Raw genomic sequence first — 22188 nt, 5'->3', positions numbered from 1 at the left:
TCATTGATCACAGACAAGGGCAGGCTAGGGCTACCAGAGGTTCACTGAGCATCAATTAAGAATGACATTCCGCTCTCTGGCCCAGTGCATTACTATTATTTATAGTGCCAGAGTCCTTTTAAGTGAATTTGAATGAGGATCTCTGCTATATATAAATTTAAGTATATAATACATTCACCAATAAATGTAGAAATATTTTTTTAATTCTTCAGTTGATCATGAAACTTTTTGGTAACTTGATTACTGTTTTAACTTGAATCAGTTTGCTATTCACCAATAATAATTTAAGTATGATCCAACAAATACAAAAATGCTTTCAAGCTGTTATACTCAGAGAGTAATTTCCTGCCATTTCCATTCTACGCATTGCTGATATGTTAGCATGCTAAGTCAGAAAACAGAGAAGATGTATTAGATTTGTGGGGATGCAGTGAAGTATGGATGCACTTCGAATGAACTTTGAGTTCGATTGTGCTCCATACGTCATTTGATTTCAAGACAAGATAAAATGGGCCACATTTGGCAATTAGAGTCATAGAACACTACAGCACAGAAACAGGCCCTTTGGACCACTAGTCTGTGCGGAACCATTAGTTTCCCTAGTTCCATCAACCTGCAATCATAACCCTCCATACCCCTTCCATCCACGTACCTATCAAAATTTATCTTAAAAGTTGAAATTGACCACACATTCACCACTTCTGCTGGCAGCTCATTCCACACTCTGACCACCCTCTGAGTGAAGAAGATACCACTCATGTTCCCTTTAAACATTTCACTTTTCACCCTTAACCCAACACCTTTCGTTGTAGTCTCACCCAACCTCAGTGGAAAAAGCCTGCCTGCATTTACCCTGTCTATATCCCTCATAATTGCATACACTTCTGTCAAATCTCCCCTCAGTCTTCTATGTTTTAGGGACTAAAGTCTGAACCTGTTCAGCTTTTTCCTATAACTCAGGTACTCAAGTCCCAGCAACATCCTTGTAACTTTTATCTGCACTCGTTCAATCATATCTACATTTTACCAGAAGGTAGGTGACCAAAACTGCTGAAAATAATCCAAATTAGGTCTCACCAACATCTCATACAATTTCAACAAAACATACCAACTGCTGTACTCAATACATCAATTTATGAGGGACAATTTACCAGAAGTTTTCTTGATGACCCTACCTACCTGTGATGCCACATTCAAGGAATTATGTACCTGTATTCCCAGATCACTCTGTTCTACTGCACTACTCAGTGCATGACTGTTCACCCCAGTTGGTCCTTCCAAATTGCAACAGCTCACACTTGTTGCATGAAAATCCTTCTGCTAATTTTCAACACATGCTCCCAGCCGATCCAGGTCCTGTTGCAGGCTTTGATGGTCTTCCTTGCTGTCCAGTACACTTTCCAATCTTGGTGTCCATCTTGAGGGTACAAAATGGAAAAGACAAATAAATGTGTTGATTTTAAGATGGGTAGGTTAAATTAGCAGAGTACATCTACCTCAGTTTTTCACTATTCATGTCAAACACCCAGATGAGGGACCAAGTTAGAATCAGAGCCATTTGGGATAATGGCTTCTGGATCAAATGGAAGATGTAGACTAGTTAAAATGGCAGATGGAGTTTAATGTTCTACGGTAAGATATTGTCTACTTTGAGTCAGTATGGGTGGAGGTCAGGAACAGGAAGGGAGCAGTTACTCTATTGGGAGTATTCTATAGGCCCCCTGGTAGCAGCAGAGATACCGAGGAGTGGATTGGGAGGCAGATTTTGGAAAGGTGCAAAAATAACCGGGTTGTTATCATGGGTGACTTTACCTTCCCTAATATTGATTGGCACCTGATTAGTTCCAAGGGTTTAGATGGGGCAGAGTTTGTTAAGTGTGTCCAGGATGGATTCCTGTTGGGTTTTTTTGGGGGGGTTTTTTTTTCTTTTTTTTCCATTGATATATATAAAATTTAGTATACTATTATGTTATCTTGGTTTCTTATGTTTAAATTACATTGTTTGTAGTATTTTTTTTTGGTATTGATACCTTTTGGAATTTTATTATACTTTAACATTGTATTAATGTTTATATGGCTTACCTTTTTTGTATACTTATTCAATAAAAAGATTTAAAAAAAGAAAGATTCCTGTCACAGTATGTTGAGAGGCCAACTAGGGGGAATGCCATACCAGATCTAGTATTAGGTAACGAACCAGGTCAGGTCACAGATCTCTCAGTGTGTGAGCATCTGGGAGACAGTGACCACCGCTCCCTGGCCTTTAGCATTATCATGGAAAAGGATAGAGTCAAAGAGGACAGGAAAATTTTTAATTGGCGAAGGGAAAATTATGAGGCTATAAGGCTAGAACTTGTGGGTGTGAATTGGGATGATGTTTTTGCAGGGAAATGTACTATGGACATGTGGTCGATGTTTAGGGATCTCTTGCAGGATGTTAGGGATAAATTTGTCCCGGTGAGGAAGATAAAGAATGGTAGGGTGAAGGAACCATGGGTGACAAGTGAGGTGGAAGATCTAGTTGGGTGGAAGAAGGCAGCATACATGAGGTTTAGGAAGCAAGGATCAGATGGGTCTATTGAGGAATATAGGGTAGCAAGAAAGGAGCTTAAGAAGGGGCTGAGAAGAGCAAGAAGGGGGCATGAGAAGGCCTTGGCAAGTAGGGTAGAGGAAAACCCCAAAGCATTCTTCAATTATGTGAAGAACAAAACGATGATAGGAGTGAAGGTAGGACCGATTAGAGATAAAGGTGGGAAGATGTGCCTGGCGGCTGTGGAAGTGAGCGAGGTCCTCAATGAATACTTTTCTTTGGTATTAACTTGATGACGGTGAGGACAATATGAGTGAGGTTGATGTTTTGGAGCATGTAGATATTAAGGGAGAGGAGATGTTGGAATACATTAGGACGGATAAGTCCCCGGGGCCTGACGGAATATTCCCCAGGCTGCTCCACGAGGCAAAGGAAGAGATTGCTGATCCTCTGGCTCGGATCTTTATGTCCTCGTTGTCCATGGGAATGGTACCGGAGGATTGGAGGGAGGCGAATGTTGTCCCCTTGTTCAAAAAAGGTAGTAGGGATAGTCCAGGTAATTGTAGACCAGTGAGCCTTACGTCTGTGGTGGGAAAGCTGTTGGAAAAGATTCTTAGAGATAGGATCTATGGGCATTTAGAGAATCATGGTCTGATCAGGGACAGTCAGCATGGCTTTGTGAAGGACAGATCGTGTCTAACAAGCCTGATAGAGTTCTTTGAGGAGGTGACCAGGCACATAGATGAGGGTAGTGCAGTGGATGTGATCTATATGGATTTTAGTAAGGCATTTGACAAGGTTCCACACGGTAGGCTTATTCAGAAAGTCAGAAGCCATGGGATCCAGGGATGTTTAGCCAGGTGGATTCAGAATTGGCTTGCCTGCAGAAGGCAGAGGGTGGTGGTGGAGGGAGTACATTCAGATTGGAGGGTTGTGACTAGTGGTGTCCCACAAGGATCTGTTCTAGGACCTCTACTCTTTGTGATTTTTATTAACGACCTGGATGTAGGGGTAGAAGGGTGGGTTGGCAAGTTTGCGGACGACACAAAGGTTGGTGGTGTTGTAGATAGTGTAGAGGATTGTTGAAGATTGCAGAGAGACATTGATAGGATGCAGAAGTGGGCTGAGAAGTGACAGATGGAGTTCAACCTGGAGAAGTGTGAGGTGGTACACTTTGGAAGAACAAACTCCAAGGCAGAGTACAAAGTAAACGGCAGGGTATTTGGTAGTGTGGAGGAGCAGAGGGAACTGGGGGTACCTGTCCACAGATCACTGAAAGTTGCCTCACAGGTGGATAGGGTAGTTAAGAAAGCTTATGGGGTGTTAGCTTTCATAAGTCAAGGGATAGAGTTTAAGAGTCACGATGTAATGATGCAGCTCTATAAAATTGGTTAGGCTGCACTTGGAGTACTGTGTCCAGTTCTGGTCACCTCACTATAGGAAGGATGTGGAGGCACTGGAAAGGGTACAGAGGAGATTTATCAGGATGCTGCCTGGTTTAGAAAGTATGCATTATGATCAGAGATTAAGGGAGCTAGGTTTTACTCTTTGGAGAGGAGGAGGATGAGAGAAGACATGATAGAGGTGTACAAGATATTAAGAGGAATAGATAGAGTGGATAGCCAGGGCCTCTTCCCCAGGGCACCACTGCTCAATACAAGAGGACATGGCTTTAAGATAAGGGGTGGGAAGTTCAAGGAGGATATTAGAGGAAGGTTTTTTACTCAGAGAGTGGTTGGTGCGTGGAATGCACTGCCTGAGACAGTGGTAGAGGCAGATACACTAGTGAAGTTTAAGAGACTACTAGACAGGTACATGGAGGAATTTATGGTGGGGGGGTTATATGGGAGGCAGGGTTTGAGGGTCGGCAGAACATTGTGGGCCAAAGGGTCTGTAATGTGCTGTACTATTCTGTGTTCTATGAATGTTAGAAATAATTATTTTTTTTTAAAGATGAAGTCAAGTAGGTATTTAAACACAGAGAGATTTCGATATAATCAATCTCAGAATTTTAATTTGGAAGATCAATTGGGAAAACAATAAAAACAGAATGTTTACAGTTTCTGATTTTGCTTTCATTTGGAAAGGCAAACAATAAGTCAACCTTTATTATCAGTGGAGTGAAGTAACATAGTAAAGAGGTTTTGCTACAGCTATACAGGGCTTTGGTGTGAGGTCTGGTATCAACCTCCTTGGAGAACTGTTGGTGTCCCTATGCAAGGAATGATGCACATTTCTGGAGGCAGTAACAAAGGTTCATGGATTGATCCTGAAGAGAGAACTATACAATGTAAGAAATAAATTAAATGAACTTACTTCGCTGGAGTTTAGAAGAGCAGGAGTTGAACTATGTAAATATTTTGCCAGATTTAGAGGGTCTGAGTTACTTGAAGAAATTTGACAGGCAAAGACTTTATTCCTTAGAGCAGAGGGAGACTAAAGGGTGTATAAGATCATGAGGGGCATCAATAGGACGAATACACTGTCTTTTTCCCAGAGTGGGGGAATCAAAACTAGAGGCTGTAGCTTTAATTGAAAGGGTAAAGATTTAAGAGAAACTTGAAGGGCAACATTTTACACAAAGGCTGATTTCTACATCGAATTCTCAGCAAGAAAAAGTAGTTGAAGCAGGTGAAATAATAACTTTTAAAAGACAGTTGGGCAGGTACATGAATTGCAAAGGTTCAGAAGATTATGGGCCAAGCGTTAGCAAATGGAACTGGCTTGGGTGGGACTTTGTAATTAATGTAGATCAGTACTCTGACTAAACATGCAATTCTTTAAAATCTTGATCTGGTAGATGCCAATAGACTCCTTGCCTTAGATAACAGGATAAGATGCTTTCTAAAGAATAGAGCCTTTTGGCATTTCTTCAAACAAGTGGTTGTAAATTTTAGCATTTTTCAACCGTATTTGCAAGATCAAAACCGATAGAAATTCAGTCACGTGAATTCATTACTGAACAAAATGATTGTCAAAGCTTGACTATGAGAGCTGGTTTAAGAGTCTACATGCCCATTCCTTATATTTTCAACTTCATCTTCTTACTACACTGCATTTTCCTTCATCCCCTTTCCCTGTTTTTCTAGCTAAAGAACAATGAAAATGACTGTGATTTCCCCACTGCCACCGAGCTATCTTCATGTGTGCTATGTGTCTAGAATAGGAAAACAACTGTTGATCTATTGTTGGATCTTTCTTTGGCAAACTGCATCATTGCTATATTTAGATTTTCTATGAAATCCTTCTACTGCTGCAGGTGGTTTCCCCTTTATGAGTTCATCTATATAACTATGTCATGGCTTCTGGCTCATTCGTCCATAAGCCAGGACTGAGCAATCTCCAGGTGTTGTTGGGTTATCTGTTCCAAGGGTGTGGTTATTCACGTGGGTTTTCTTCTTTATTTTCACATTGATGCCTCAAAATATAGATGGTAAAGTAAATGTAGTGTGTAACTAAGTTCTCAATGCAAAAAGGCACTATTTACTATTTATAAAAAATTCAAAATATATCATTGATTTCATTTTAAAATTCCACACATTTAGCCACCAGTCTTGTTCTTTTTTTGTTGCAATTATGATACTCTCTGACACTCCCCACCAGGAATATTTTGCTGTAACTTTATTAAATATAACTGTGATGACAACTTAATTGCTAACTCGAGTCACTTGAAGTCTCCTGATTTGTTTTGCAAGCTAAGAATGAGAAATAAAACTTAATTTTCTGAACACACTTCTGAATGAGATAGAGGAGAAAAACTTGACTAACCAGTGCCCTTACAAGGCTTTCTTTCTGCTGTGCAAAGCTGAGTATCGTATTTAACTTGGTTGCTGAGTGATTGGTGACTGTTGAACAAAAGTATTCTCATGGGCAATATTTTTCAAGATATTAAGACGTTAGATTTCTCCTCTCAAAATTTAAATACTTTATAGTTCTGATATAAGGAGAAAACAGCAATGTGTAATGCTGAAACAGGATATTCTAGCTGGTTATATTATCTGAGAACTTGCCTTACAAAACAGTTTTATGTATAAATGAAGCAGTTTTAAAGTTATAATAGTTGTTATTTGAGTATTCTTGTGTTGGATTCCAAACCATGAAGTAATTATGTGAACCAGCATCTGCCTAAATGGCTACAAAATATGGATCAAACGGTTGATTTAATACAAGTATATTTTTTGCAAAACTTACGTGTTGTACAGGGTACCTCAAAGTCTCTCAAGTCTCAACGTACATTTATTATCAAAGAATGTATAAACTATACAACCCTGAGATTTGTTTGCCTACAGGCAGCCCTAAAGCAAGGAACCCAAATTAAAAATTGTTCTCAACTCCCCAAATTGGCTCAGCAATCCAACCTCGCCTGACTCTCAACATCCTGCCTTTCCAGTCTATCTGGGCCAGCACTTAAGTTATCCAAAAAACGGATTGTACCACATTCTGAAATTGCTGTTAAAGTGCATATTATCATGAAAGCCAAAAACTCGAGCATTGTTCGAGAGAAAATGATGAGGGATGTTAGTTTATTTTCTTAACCAAGTCAGGTAGTGAGGAGATATTTTGAAACAAAAGATATTTGAAAATCAAATGATTTATCATCGATAGTGTCCGAGGCAGTGACTTTGAAGGAGGTGATGCCATAGTGTGGTGAGATAAGAAGAAAGTGGGAATAATTTTCAATCGTTCAAGCAAAGTGTATACGTAAAAGCATTCAGTTCAGCCTGAATGCTTGTATTCCACTTGTCAATTAAAAATTATGTGCAGTGAGCCTAAATCAAACTAGGACAAGTATTCACCTTGTGTATCTCTATGAGCTTGTTATATTCTTTGTTTGATTTAACACTGTTTAAATCTTTGTGATAATATAGTGTGCTGTGCTTTGCTCACAAATATTTTGCTGTGTTTTGTGGATTGTGCAGTCTCAGTAAAATAGAATGTAGAACTCACTTTTTTCAAAGTAAATATATATTCCATATAACCATGAAGTTTCCATTGAAGGTTATTAAATGTTTTTGTGTGATAGATAGTACAGCAGAAAACCCAAGAGAATTGATGAAATGATTAATATTTCTTGATTTTAGGACACGCAGTTAGTGATTGAGGCTTTCAAATCTGGATTTGAACAGCCTGGAGATGTTGAATTTGAAGATTTCAGCCAGGCTATGAAACGAACAGTTTCAGAAAGTAGCCTCTCCAATAGCAGATCTGATGGCAAACAGGACAAGTGTGGCAAATCCAAAGGCAAACTCTGGCCTTTCATCAAGAAAAATAAGGTAAAAGCATTCAGTGTCTATGTTTATAAACCTTACAATTAACTCTCTCATTTAATATCTATCATTATTTTGAGAACTTAGTATAATATTCTGTGACTTGTTGTAATGGGGTTGGTGGCTATACTTTGATGAATGATTTTTGATTTTACTTCAGTTCTTAAATTGTGGTTCTGTTTATTTGTGTTTGCTGTGGTTTGTTATTATTGATTTTTGTTAAAAAGGGCATGTATTTGCTTTCCATGCTCTTGACTAACAAACTAACCATATTTTTCTACATCGTGTGCAACAGCATGGTTTTATTCTCCTTTAGTAAACACCTCTTGGCTATAACTTATTTAGACATTGGTCTGTTTTGTGATTTATTTTCTCATTGGATTTTATGGTAGTTATGCCAGCTTAAAATGTTAATGGTCTTTATTTGATATTCCAATACTACTGTGCATAAAAAATCATTTACTTTATGAGTACATCTGATGAAAACAAATACCTCTTAATTAGCAAAGGAAGCCATTTTATAAATGAATTTTACAAAGCAATAGCATTTCAAAATGTTAAAACATGAAATCTAATAATCTTAAAACCTTGCTCTGGGCAAAAATACGAGGTAATTTTATATATTTTTAAAAAATGCATGCAGATTTTATATGGGATTTTGCAGAGTCTCCATGTGGAAAATGTCGAAGTTTGACATAATCTTTATGAGAATCTATAGCGGTTCCTCTGGTAAGACCTCACTCACAGAGATCCAACTTTGCTCAAATTCTCCCATAAATTTTTAAAGGATTTTTCAAGTTAGGAAAGATAGTTATATAAATACAAACCTATTCAGGAGTTCTAGTATAGGGGTAGCAGCTATTTAGTTCAAAAGACAACCTTAAAAAAAACTTTCTATCCCAGCCCACAGCCGTGCTAAGTGTTATACCTATACCTCCTCCCTTAGCACCATTCAAGGCCCAAACAGTCCTTCCCAGTGAAGCAGTCCTTCACATGTGAGTTCATTGATGTCTTTTATTGCATTCAGTACTCCTGCTATGCCTCTTCCACATCGGTGCAACCAATATAGATTGGGGGTTGCCTCATTGAATATATTTGCTTCGTCTGCTGTAATAGTCAGGATCTCCTAATGGACATCTACTTTAATTCCACTTCCCTTTCCCACATCGACATGTCTGTCCACAGTCGCCTCCATGACTGAGTTGAGGCTAGACACATGTCAGATGACCAGCACCTCATATTCTACCCTGGTAGTCTCCAATCTGATAGCAGGAACATTGATTTCTGTAACTCCTGGTAACTACCCTCCTCTGTACCCCCTCTGTTTTCCCTTATTCAATTGGCCCCATCACCCCTTCTCTTTCTCCCGTACTGCCCTCTTGATCTGTCCGTCACCTACACATTCTTCCCTTTAGTTCTGCTTCTCACCTTCTTCCCTTTATTCCATGGTCCACTGCCCTGTCCTATCAGATTCCATCTTCTTCAACCCTTTGTCACATCCACCTATCACCTCCTACCTTCTTGCATTATTTCCAATCTCCCCTTTCCCTACCTTCCCGTCTTCCCTCCTCACCTGGACCCACCTATCAGTTGCCAGCTCTTACTCCACTCCTCCCCCCTTGCCTTTTATACTGACCTGCCCTCTTTCTCCACTCCCTCCCATGAAGGCCCTTGACCCAAAATGTGCACTATTTACACTGTTTATTTCCTTTCATAGATTCTGCCTGATCTGCTGAGTTTCTCCAGCATCTGATGTGTTTACATCTAACATCCCTGCAGTAATCAAATAAACGCTGTCGTCTTTAACAACTCAGGCTGCTGGTTCACAGCTGGAGGTCACTTAAGAGGTTTACTTCGGAAATTGACAAGACACACTCTTCTATTGACACTTGTAAAATAATTTATCAGACAGTGATACTTCAAGGCCATTCAAACAAAGGATTGGGTGTGGGGCATTTTCTCTCTGTGCCTTTTTACACAGAGGACGAGAATAAATGTTCACGTTAATTAACCCTTATTGAAAGTGTAAACTGACGTGTCAGAAATGTACAGACAGAAATGAAATACTTACGTAACCCAGGGATTGTTTTTATAATCATTATTGTACAAATAATGCATACATTTTCACATTGGCTTTTGAATGTTTTAAATTGTAGCATTCCTTGGACATTAAGAATCAATCAATACAATGTAAATCTTCAGTCAAATGATGAAGAAGCACAATGCTTCAGTTTGATCCTGGAAACATTGAGTTTCAGTTTTATTCTGTTATTTATCATATGATCTGTTTTTAGTTATTTGAGCTGTGTACAGCTCATCTTCCCTTTTCACCAATGGCATACACAATAGGAATATAGCCAAGCTCTTTGCATCTTATCCACACTTCAGCTCTAAGTTAAATGAATCTTTGTGGACTTGTTTGCCCCTAATATCAGTTAATTGGTCTCACCAGAAATGTACATCACAGATTCAAGCCACACAGCCCTGTATGACAGTGTTGATGCTTAAGTTATATTGAGAATTTCTTCTACCATCCTCACTGAACTTCAGCAACATAGCTATTTATCTTGTGTCCTTTTAAATATATGGATGCAATTTGCTTATTATAGTATATTCTTCATAAAGGTATTTCTCCTGAATTCATTGTTGGATTTATTGGAGTCTCTGTCTTCTTATTTGTGTTTCGAAATGACCACAATTAATGCACCCACCAGTTTCTTCTTAACAATTTCAATTCCAGTATTATCATTGTAAATCTTATTTTCTACCTCTCCAGGTATCATTTTTCTATAGAGGTAGGGTCTCTGCAGAGTATTCCAAATTTTGTCTAATAGATGTCCTGTTAACTTCAAGATAACACCTCTGCTTTTCATTACTGCCCTTCTGGAAACTTATTCCAACCTTATCTTTGCCTTTTAATTACCTTATTAAACTGTTATGCCTTTTGATGATTTGTGTTCTTGAACCCCATTTAAATCCTTTCTTTCCAAGGACTAAGTGGCCTAGTTCTTCCTTCCAACAAAAAACAAGGATTTGAAGATGAGAAGCCAAATTTGAATCAGTTACCATCATGCTAACACATGCTACAGTCATTGATATTTTAAAGCAGCTCAAACAGATTAAAATAATTAAAAAATAAGAAAAGGACCTGGTGCTGGAAGCCCAAGAAGAGTTTATTCGTAATTTTAAAATAGCTTCAACAAACAAATACCTCTCAATTTAAACCAGAGGGGTCCACAGACCCCTTGTTCATGGTATTGGTCCATGACATAAAAAATACTGGGAAACCCTGATTTAAACACTCAATTTTGACAAGTAACTAAAAATATAGAAGTTGGGCTTTTTTCTTTGAACAGGATTTGTAATTGAGACACACAAAATATAGATATTGGTAACTAAAGGTAATTAAATACCATATGAAATGTTACAGAAGCAGGTCGTGTCCATTAGCAAAGAGAATTTTTCACCCAGAAATTTATGAGAGTCTGAAAGGATGGTAAAGCTAGAAATCCTGGCATTGAAAAGTATTTGGTTAAGCACTTGATATACCATAACCTATATAATTAGTTCAACAACACACAAAATGGTGGAGGAACTCAGCAGGAATGGTCGCATCTATGGAAAAAGTACAGTCGATGTTTCAGGTGGAAGTCCTTTGGCAGGACTCATATATGATTAGTTAACAAGAACATGGAAATGGAATTGAACTAAGCATTTCTTTCTCAGGAGTCAAGCAATGGGCTCAGTCTGCTATGCCGCAAATGACAATTCTATATGAGAAAGATTTAAAGATCTAGATGATGGATATTTAACCTTAACTAAAAAACTAAGTGAGCAAATCAAACTCATCACGCAGTGACGTTATTCTGTTGGGTTGAGAACTAAAAGCACCAGGGGTTGACTTAAATGCTAAACTGATATACTGTACATAAACAATTGATATGGCTCAAACTCCAAATTAAGATAATGTGGCTTATCAGCGAATAAGAGCAGTTTCCTCAATTAGCTTTTGAAGATGATCACATTGAAGAGTATCAGGAAGCCATCAATGAGGGAGAGGTGACAAATGATTCCAAACACAACTTTTATCACTTTATTTTTGGTATCGTTGAAAAGTGTTCCTTTTTAACGTTTTTCTCGGCTTCTCTGTATTGCATTGAACCAGCAGTCAATTTTACATTTTCTGCATAATTAAGTCATTTGCAAAACTTGCTCTTCAGTTAGAGGATTGGTTAAGTTAATGCAGGCATATAGCAATTATATTCAACCATGAAGATTCTCTAATTATTTTTATTTGCGCTTATTTAAAATTACAGCCTAGTGTGTATATATAAGGTTCTTTATTCTGCTCCCAGTTGATCACTTGATACGATCCATAATGTCACTTGTTCTTTTATTACCAAGGATCCAGCTATCTGAATTTTCTAATGCCCAATCCAAGCTATATTGTGTGAGTGCTTTAAAAACAGCAAAGAAAGATTATGGTATTAAATCCCAATTAGATTTGTTAGCTTTGAAATTTATTTCAACTGGACTCGAAGGATTTTAATGTCACGGTTCTAGATATTCATCATCATATTAATAGATTCTAGAATTTAAAAAAAAGCTTTTGAATGCCCAGTGAGGCCATCGGGCCATCGGGCCATCAGTTGCTTGTTCTTTATCTTTATATCTCAGATTTACATTTAGGTAATTGTCTTTTATTTGAAATTTTAAAAAAAAACATGCTGGCATATCTACAGAATATTTCAACAGTTAAAATGTGCATGAATCAATTTTTGCATGTGCTTTCTGTCAATATTGTTTCTTCAGTTCTTCCATTGTTTGTCTCAGATGCATATTATCAGCAATTGTTTTAATCTTTTATTTATCTTTGTTTGTAATGCCATAGCTTAATTTTTGTGTGCATTTTGTGTTCTTATTTCTGTTCGCTTTTTTCTTTTTTATTTTTCCCTTTTTACATCCATCTCTTACTCGTAGCTTATGTCCCTTTTGACATCTCCTCATCAGCCCCCCCCTCCTCCTCCTTCCTCTTCCACACCTTCTGCTGTTCCAAATGGCCCTCAGTCTCCCAAGCAGCAAAAAGAGCCCCTCTCTCACCGCCTGAACGAATTTATGACCTCCAAACCTAAAATCCACTGTTTCAGGAGCCTAAAGCGGGGGGTAAGTTTTATTTCATCTTTTTGTAGTTATTTGTTGTACTTTGCACTTCCTCCTTAAAGTTTGTCTGTGAAAGGTTGTCCATCTACGTATTTGCTGAAATTGTAGAGCACTTTGCAGCTAGCAAGTTGCCTCTTATTCTTCTTAAAGGTTGTAGAAATGCAACTTAAATTTTGAAATACTATTCAGAAGAGTTTCTAAAATATTTAATAGTTATAAATCCAAGTAAATAATTTTATTTTATGCAGGGAATTACAATGAACTGGAATGAGGCACTGTCTCAAAGCTTAGTAGAAGTGGTTTCAGTAGGAACTTAAAAAGTGGAATTATGTGACTTTCAATAGAAACAAAAGTCTAGAATTGTGACAACAGATCAGGGACTAATTGATAGGCATTTCAGTGACTGAGAAAATGAGCCAAATGGCTTTAATATTTAAGCATTTAATTGGTGTAGTGTTGGGGTAAAACTAATAATCATCATCAACCTTTAAAGAGAAGTTCTCCAGGAGCAGTCGATTTGAGCTAGGTCTCTTCAAAGTTTTTTTAAGCTGGCCTTATCCTCAAAATAAGTTATTAAGGTCTGCTTTAATTGTCCTTATTATGATGGAATGGAAAGGTTTAATCAAAACACAGAATCTCCACTCTCACTTAGTTTTAAATATTCTTCTTTGGAAAGCAGGTTTTTCCGTGTTTACTATGGACACTGTTCTAATTTTGAATGTATCTTGTGGTCAAATAGCCTGCAAAGATTTGCAGCTTTCACTTGAATTTTAAATGTGAATCTTGAGTAAACTAACAGTGGGTCTGTGTCTTTTCCAGAATGAGTTCATATTTTCAAGACTGTGAAAATTATTACAAAGCCCCTTAAAATTATTTTATAAGAAGTATGTTGGTTGTCTTAATAATTGCCAGAAATAACTTAAATTATTTTGTACAAGACCAAAATACAAAGTACTTAGAGGGGAATTGCAACATCTCAGTCACATGTATTTGTTGGAAATTTAAATCCTCTCTGTTTGTTCCAGAAGGATTACTTCCAATAACAAAAGGTAGCATGATATGCATCTATTTTAAACATCATCTTTAGGATATTTTGTATTCACTTGCAGTGGCCTAGAAATTTTTTTTGTGCTTTATCCATAATTAGCACTTTCAGATAAGTATATGCTTATTAATTTTTGTGTGTCCTGCCTGCTGGATCTATAGACTACACTGGTACACTTGGAAAGGTGCTTTCTTGTGGAAGGGTTAAAATGGGCATATTAAGGGAAGATTAAAGGAAATGGTATTTTGAAAACTTAGGTTGCATTTCATCTTTCTCCAAAGGAAGTTTAGGACAAAAGTTTAGAGATTCAAAGAAAGTAAAAGAACAAAAGATAGTACATCTTCCAAACAACCAACTAATTTAGTTAATGACATCAGTATATTTACAAATACAATTTGTTGTAAGTTCATTTGTTTCTTGAAAGCAACTATATATTAAAAAAATTGAACGTGGCTTCAATAATGAAGAAGTAGATTTAAAAGGAAGTTGGATGTTTTGAAAATAATCAACCATTTGGAATAAAATATTAGTTAATTGACTGTTCATTAAAAATTAAAAATACAGACTCGTCCTTTGAAATGTGTCCTAAGCTACCTTCAAAATACTAATGTTTGAAATGTATGAGCTTTATGTATCTATGGAATTCAACTGCGCACAGCAGAAAACTATATTTTTATTATACATTCCTTGTTTGCTTTTACACATTCTACATTGCATAAATAATGAGGTTTTAGTATTTTTAAAATGTGAATATGTTGATTAGAATATTTCAAAAACTTGTAATTACTTCAGAGTCACTGGGAAATTCACAAAAGGTATAAACAATTTCCTCAATCAAGGGTCTGCAACATGGTTTGTAAAAAAAAATCTTCAAAATGGTCCTGCTATATTGTCAATATGTCATTAGCTTGTTCGTCATTTGAAAACTGCAGTGGCATAGGTACTTTTATTTAGCCCATTATATTGGTTAGTTTGGAATTTTTTAAAAAATAGCCCTTATGAAATGGCCTTCTGCAGAGCACAAAATAACAAAAATCTGAACCCACTTCAATCAATGGGGATGTACACTTATACAGCAACTTTACAAACTGAAATACCTCAAGGACCTACGCACGGCTTAGGAAGTGTTAGGGCAGATGACCAAGAACCAAAGAGGAGATTTGATAAGCATCATAAAGAGGGTAAGGAGAATTGGGACGTTTTGGTTGTGAATTCAAGGTTCGTGAATTAATCACTGAAGACACAGCTACTAATAGTGGAGCAACTAAACTTGGGATGATGAAAAACTGATATGAGAGGAACATAGATATTTTGGAGGGTTTGATGAGATCACAGAATTAGGGAAGGATTATAGATAGATTTGAAAGGGATACAATGTTTAAAGTTAAGACTTGTTAACCGAGAATCAACATAATATGGCAGTTAAAAGAACTTTCTTCAGGTTAAGGCATAAATAGCAGAATTATGGATGTTCAAAGTTATAGAAAGAAAAAGGTGAGTGATGTTGACCAGGAGTCTGCTAGAATGGACATCTGGAGACGTAAAAGCATGAACAAGGCTTTCAGCAGTAGATGAGTTGAGGTAACAGCAGAACTGGGATGTTGAAGGGATGGAAGCAGATGGTGATAGTCTTAACTTGGTTATCTCAAGGACAAATATGACAGTGGGTTAGAAACTATCCTGCTTGTCAAGTATGTTTAAAAAATATCTTGTCGTTAGAGAGTGGAGATTGTGACAGGTGATTTTGGAAGGAATTTCTGTCCATCTTGCTCAGAATTGTCAGACAAGTAATCTTACAATTTGGAGACAGTGGTGTTGTTAAGGTGGAGTTGATTGTTGTCAGCCTGCAAGCAAAACCTATGCTGTGTTTATGGATGATGCCAAGGGATCTCATTTAGAGGAGCCAAGAAAAGCTCTGTTGGGGCTAGGAAAGGGAGATCAGAAAGACAATCCAGAATGAGTCAAGCATCAGTCCACTTGGAATGGGCTGTGATGGTAAAATATGGGACGAATGTTGTCCTGAAGGATTTTTCATTTAATTTATGGTAAGCTCAGGGAAACCATATCAGTGATGTCATAATTGCAAGGGGACAAATGATCTCTTGGGTAAGTGTATTTTGTCAGTTGGACTTGATTCCTGTCTGGATTAGGCTGCTTGCATTTGCTCAGTTCCAATTCAACATGGTTTGCTAACTGTATGGTGTTATCATCTGAAGGTTTTAGTCCTTTAATGTTTCTGTTCACTCTTTCAATAATTATAAAAACCTTGTGGAAGCAATGACCATGGAGATCAAAGATAATTAGCTGCTCTGCCCCCTTTGCCCTAAAAATCTTTGTAGAATTTTTAATCGCAGTTGCAACAGGACAGATTAATATGATGTCTGCCCAACCTGATTGCTGTAGGATGTTGAGGTACAATCTTGGCTGTAAAATTAGGCTTGCAGTTCATTAATGGCCCATCGCCACTACATGCATTTGCTAGTTTCCCTTTACGCAAGGTTAAAATGTGATAATATGAAAGGAACAGTGATTTCAGCTAATATTTCTATGATCAGAGAATATACCATTAAACATTTCGATGTACCCTGATAATCTAAGTTTTGCTTCAAACCTGCTTTCTATCAGTAAGCAGTGTCTCATCAAACTTAGCTAATTCAGAATACTAATTCTATTCCTGACCTTGATCATATTTGAAAGGGTAAGATTATGGTTCAGTTCCAAAACCCCTTTCACATTGGATAAAAGGTACAAAGCTAAACCTCTGTTTGGCCCTTCCTCTGGTAAACCAATCAAATTCAGTTAAACTTAGGCTAAAGAACATCTCTATAATATGAACAAGCCACTGAAAAGCAATAACCTTGATTGAGGAAATCCTGTACTAAGGCCTACCCTATATTTTGTAGCTTTTACCCTATAAACATTATAGCAGGTAAAAGCTAGTTTTGAATTGCTGGCTGTTAACGTGGTTGTATTCTTTTCCACAAATGCACACCCCAGCCTCGGTCTTTCTATTGTCACAAAGAACTGATGAAGAGGACATTAGGGAAACCTACTTATGCATATGAGGCGAGGGAATTTGTTGTAAGTCCATGTATGGTGATTTCCCATACACTCAGTTACTAGCCCCACTTACACAAGCAATTAAATCATACTTTTGACCTCTTCTGAACTACTCTGCATGTGTTAATTAATAAGCTTAGAAATCATAGAGACATAACAAACATTGTTACGCAAAATAAATAGACTAAAATATATTAAAGGTGTAAGCTAATATGGGCTGAATCGGCTGAAGTATAGAATGTGCCAGAAGTTACATCCACCTCGTCTCTTAAAAGGAAGCTGTTGGTTCCATTTAACAGTGAACTTCACGAAATGTTAATGTTGATCTCATTAGATAATTATTTTATATTTATATATTGAAAACATCTTGTGCAAGTTCAAATTTTTTGGAAAAATTGTAAAGTTAAACAGTTTGTGTAAAACATTGTAACGTTAGGTTGAAAAGTTATTGCCAAGATGTAGTTGGTTTGAAGTCAAATCTGAGATCTGAACTAGTTTCATCAGACTATCCATGTGAAATATTGTACTATAACTGCAATAGAAAAAATATCTAAACACAACTTATTTCTAACAAGACTAAAGTCTGTATCCTTTTTAAAGTGAGCTCCTTAATGCAGACATCAAGTAATTCAGCTTCAGATTCAGATTTATTTACCCACGTGTACATCAGAACATACAGTGAAATATATTGTTTGCATTAACAACCAACACACCTAAGGGTGTACTTGGAAGCAGCCTGCAAGTGTCACTACTCATTCCGGCACACCCACTATGCTCAGCTGAACATCAGAGAACACAAAAAAACAGAATATACCAAGCTGCAAAACAAAACAGCAAAACAAAACCTGTTCCTCCCTCCGACTCACCCACGCATGCACATACACAGTTCTCTAACCCCAGGACAGGCCGCCTGCAGCCTCCGGTGGACTCGTGGATTCTTGCAGATAGAACTCTGGAGAAACCATCTTTCTGCTATGCAATTTCCAATAGACAACCCTTAAAAATTAAGTTCCTAAGGTCTAGATGTAGAGATCAGGCACAGATCTCCATTTAACTTGGATTAATATGTAGCATGTGGAAACCCAAAAAAGCAGAACAGGAAGAATGATTTTCAACAATTAAGAGTTCTCCATTTTGTTTTTTTTTTCTGAAGATTATCAACAGCTCAAAGAGTTAGCTATCACCCAAGGATGCAGTCGAACATTTTGAGCATTTAACAGAAGATAAGAAACTTGTCCATCTGTAGTTGCTTTATATTTTTATAATCTACATTCAACCAGCCAGGTTGGCAATACAACAGTCACACACAGTAGTAAAATACTGAAAATACTACAAACACTCAGAAGGTCATGTAATATGTGTGGAAAGAGAAGCACAATTAACAGTTTAGGTTGAAAACTCTTTGTCAGAACTGGAAAAGAAAGAAAATCAGTTACCACCTGGTTGCATTGAGAGAAGGGAAGAGATGGATAATGTAAAGGTAATATCTCTAATAAAGTGGGGTCTGTGTTGACATGGGAATAAGCTGTGAGCAAGGTAGTCTGCCAGTGGGTTAATGGGGGCGTGTAGAGATAGAGAAGTCGAACAAGGGGACAGAAATGTAGGCAATTAGAGAGCAAGGGCACAATAAATTAATGGATAAGTTCAGAAATATCTACCTCAAAGATATGTCCTCCAGAGGGAGAACAAAAAGCTAAATCAATGTCACAGATGGACTGGCCAGGTGATGAATAAAGTGGTAGACAGTAGAAAACATACAGTCACTCCTGTAGACTAAACACGGGTGTTAGGTGAGGTGGTCAGCCAATATTCATCATGTATTGTGAACACTGAGTGTAGGACATTAGATTAGAAGAACAGCAAGAACACCGTGAAGAGATAAAAGGATGGGTGTTGTCTGCTGCATGTGCTTAGCGGAAATCAAAGGCCAGACCAGGAATTAAAAAGAAAGCAACCCCTTTAAAATGCCGAAGTGAAAGGGGAGAGGCAAGTGTATCTTGACTTGGGATATTTTTGTAGGTGGCAGAAATTGCAAAAGATGATCTGTTGAATGTGAAAGCTGGGGGGTTGGTGTGGATGGCAACAGCCGGGGGGCCTCCATCTTTACCCTGTTTAGGAGAAGATGCAGGAAATACAGGTTGAGTACCTCCTATCAGAAATGCTTGGGGCCAGAAGTGTTTCCAATTTCAGGTTTTGAAATATATAATGAGATAGCTTGGGATCATCATCATTATCGACTCTGAATTTTAAGTGCTACCGGTAAGAAGTCTGTCTTACACTTGTTCATCACACACCTCGTGTGTACTGATGCAGCTATTCCGCATGTTAAATTTTCATCAGCGACAACCTTGGCAAAGACATCAATGAATTTCTCTGCTGCTTCATAATCAGCAGATATTTTATTGCCACAAATCTTCAAAAATTTAATGTCATGCCTTTTCTTAAATTTCTGCAAATTTCTCCTGAATATTCACAATTACCTTCAATGTTCAGTTTATCATGATAGATTTTTGCTTGTTTCATAATCAACATACCATTAAGTGGCATATGTTAACTCTGACGCTAACAAATTCACACATTCAATACATGATCGAGATCTTCATTTTTCACTTTATGCAGTGTGTTTCTATTTGTCATTCACTTCTGCTCATTATGTATGTGAGGTCACTTCTCAGAACTGTCTGTGGTGTGCAGAGACCTGCACATCACCTGGGAACCTTCCCAGCACCTTGTGGTTTTCCATTCGTGATGTTAGGCAGCACTCAAAAGATTTTGGATATAGAGGTTTTCGGATTTTGGAATCTTGGATAAGGGTACTCAACCTGCATATGAGATTTAGTCAAGGGCTCTGACAACTGAGGAGAAGCTATTCAAGCAAGAATGAGTTCAGCCAATAAAAATGGAGGGGCACTTGTTGGCATTGTATTGGAGACAGAGGCCCTCAGACAACCTTGACATGCAGTGGAAGCATAGCATCCCCATGGTAAAAGGAGCTGGTTGAAACTAGAAACTGTCAAAATGGCAGAGAGCAATTAATGCCTGCTGCAGAAGAATTAGTTATCCAAAAGCAAGCCTGTTAATGTGTTTTCAGTATTTGAATTTGTATATCATAATCCTTAATCTCAATAATTAATAGTAATTTTATGATAAGCAAAAAAATCAAATAGTTGCCAATATTAACTGTCAATTTAGGCATATACATAATCAAAAATTATTTCAAGTCAAACTTTTCCTTTTTTTTACTCAGTTACTCAAAGTTACTCCATTTTTGTTTAATACTAATTTTGATTTCTTAAAAATAAACTTGGTGTATTTAAGTGGTCAGAATAAAGTATGTCTTAATCTGAACCATTAGATTATTGTTGCAGGTAAAACGTAAAACTGAAGTCTCTGTTTATAGACATTATTGCATGAAGTTTTCCAGTTTTAATATGATTAGCATTATTATATGTTTGCATAGTACAGGTAAAAATGCATTAAAAACTAAACCTGTAAAAATTATATTCTTGTTTGCAATAAGTCACATCTTCCAGCTATTAAACTTCCTGGAGTTGTATAGCACAGAAATAAACTCTTCAGCCCACCACATTCATACCAAACTTTTTCTCCACACTAAATCCATATCCATCTATATCCTGCCAATTTAAGTAATCACTTCCTATCTCAGTGAGTTCTAGTTATCAACCACTATTTATGTTAAAAGAAACTTTCCCTCAAATCCCTTATTAGAGCTCCTTTTTCTCACTTATGCTCTATGTTTTGATACCCCCAAACAAGGAGAAAAAAGTTCAATCTAGCCTATTTATGCCTATTAAAAATTTATATACCTCCATCAGTCACCTCTCAGCTTCCTACACTCCAGGGAAAACATGCCTTGCCAATCCATTTAATCCTTATGACTGAAGTTCTCCAATCCAGACAACATTGTGGAGAATCTCTTCACTTTCCAGTGCAACCACCTTCTTTCTACACTGTGGTTTCTAGAACTACACAAAAAACTCCAAGTGTGATCTAATCTGTGTTTTATCCAGTTGTAATGTATCATCCCAACTTTTATATTATGTACACTGACTTATGAAGGTAAGTATGCAATATGCCTTTTTCTTCACCATGTCTCTCTGTGGTGTCAATTTCAGGAAACTATCTTGCTTGAACTCTAGGGTCTTTCTGTACCTCAACGTTGTTTCACACCCTACCATTTACAGTTTATGTCCTACCCCCAATACCGTTCATTTTAGTGGCTCCACTAACTTTCCATCTGATCTATGATCTATGATCTGCTGAAGCCTTTCTCACTATCCACAGCAACACTGACCTTTGTGTCATCTGCAAACTTACTATTCATGCATCCTACATGAATATTTAACTCATTAATATCTATCACAAACAACAAGGGGACCCAGCACCTATTCCTGTGATACACCACTGGTCACAAACTTCCAATCTGAAAAGCATCTTTTCACCAAGCTAGTTTTGGATATTAGCAGCTTGCCTTGTAACCTCCTGGACTAGAGCACTATACAGGAACATATCTATATGTCATGAGTAGATGTAGGCAACATCTACTGTACCTACCTGTCTTCATCTAAAAAAAAAACTTAATCAAATTCCCAACAACCTCTGATCAGCCTCTACCTTTCCAAATGTTTATCAATCCTATCCCTTTTGTTTTTGTCCAATGATTTTAAACCACTGAAGTAAGGTTCTCTGGTGGTTAGCATCTGGCACTCTTTTGCAGTCTGGATTTGATTCCCTGTCAGGGAAGAGTGTTTGTTGTTAATGGGAGGGGTGTGAATGGCTGTGGTCCATTTGCAGGTCGATGAGGTGAGGCAGCACAATAGTTCGGCACAGACCAGATGGATTAAAGGCCCTTCTTTCTGTGCTGTAGTGCTCTATGACTCTAAAGCTCTCTGACCTTAGTTGCCTGCCCTATGTCTGCTATCCTTAAACAATAAACAATATTAACAATCGTGACATCTTTTGGAGTCTCACCCATGGATAATAAAGATACAAAAATCATCATCAGGACTCCAGCTATCTCCTCCCTCACTTTCCATAGCTATCTGGGATAGATCTTGTGTGACTGGGGTTCTATCAGCTCTAATGCATCCCAAAATATCTAACAC

General features: G+C 37.4%; 1 protein-coding gene across 12 annotated transcripts in view; it reads left to right on the top strand.

Moving 5' to 3' along the window:
* The window catches only part of LOC134359827 (formin-binding protein 1), a 223553-nt gene that overhangs the window by 152060 nt on the left and 49305 nt on the right, over window positions 1-22188 (top strand). For 4 of the 12 annotated variants that reach the window (XM_063073538.1, XM_063073537.1, XM_063073536.1 and 1 more), the window contains exons 9-11: window positions 7612-7803; window positions 12778-12960; window positions 17000-17083. In XM_063073538.1, the coding sequence (XP_062929608.1) occupies window positions 7612-7803; window positions 12778-12960; window positions 17000-17083 (459 nt within the window). The remainder of the gene's footprint in view (window positions 1-7611; window positions 7804-12777; window positions 12961-16999; window positions 17084-22188) is intronic. The other 8 variants (XM_063073544.1, XM_063073543.1, XM_063073542.1 and 5 more) reach the window with 4 other exon arrangements.

The sequence above is a fragment of the Mobula hypostoma genome, chromosome 21, assembly GCF_963921235.1.
Source record: "Mobula hypostoma chromosome 21, sMobHyp1.1, whole genome shotgun sequence".
Lineage (NCBI taxonomy): Eukaryota > Metazoa > Chordata > Chondrichthyes > Myliobatiformes > Myliobatidae > Mobula > Mobula hypostoma.
The sequence above is the reverse complement of the archived record's forward strand: the minus strand, read 5'-3'. Positions and strand labels throughout refer to the sequence as shown.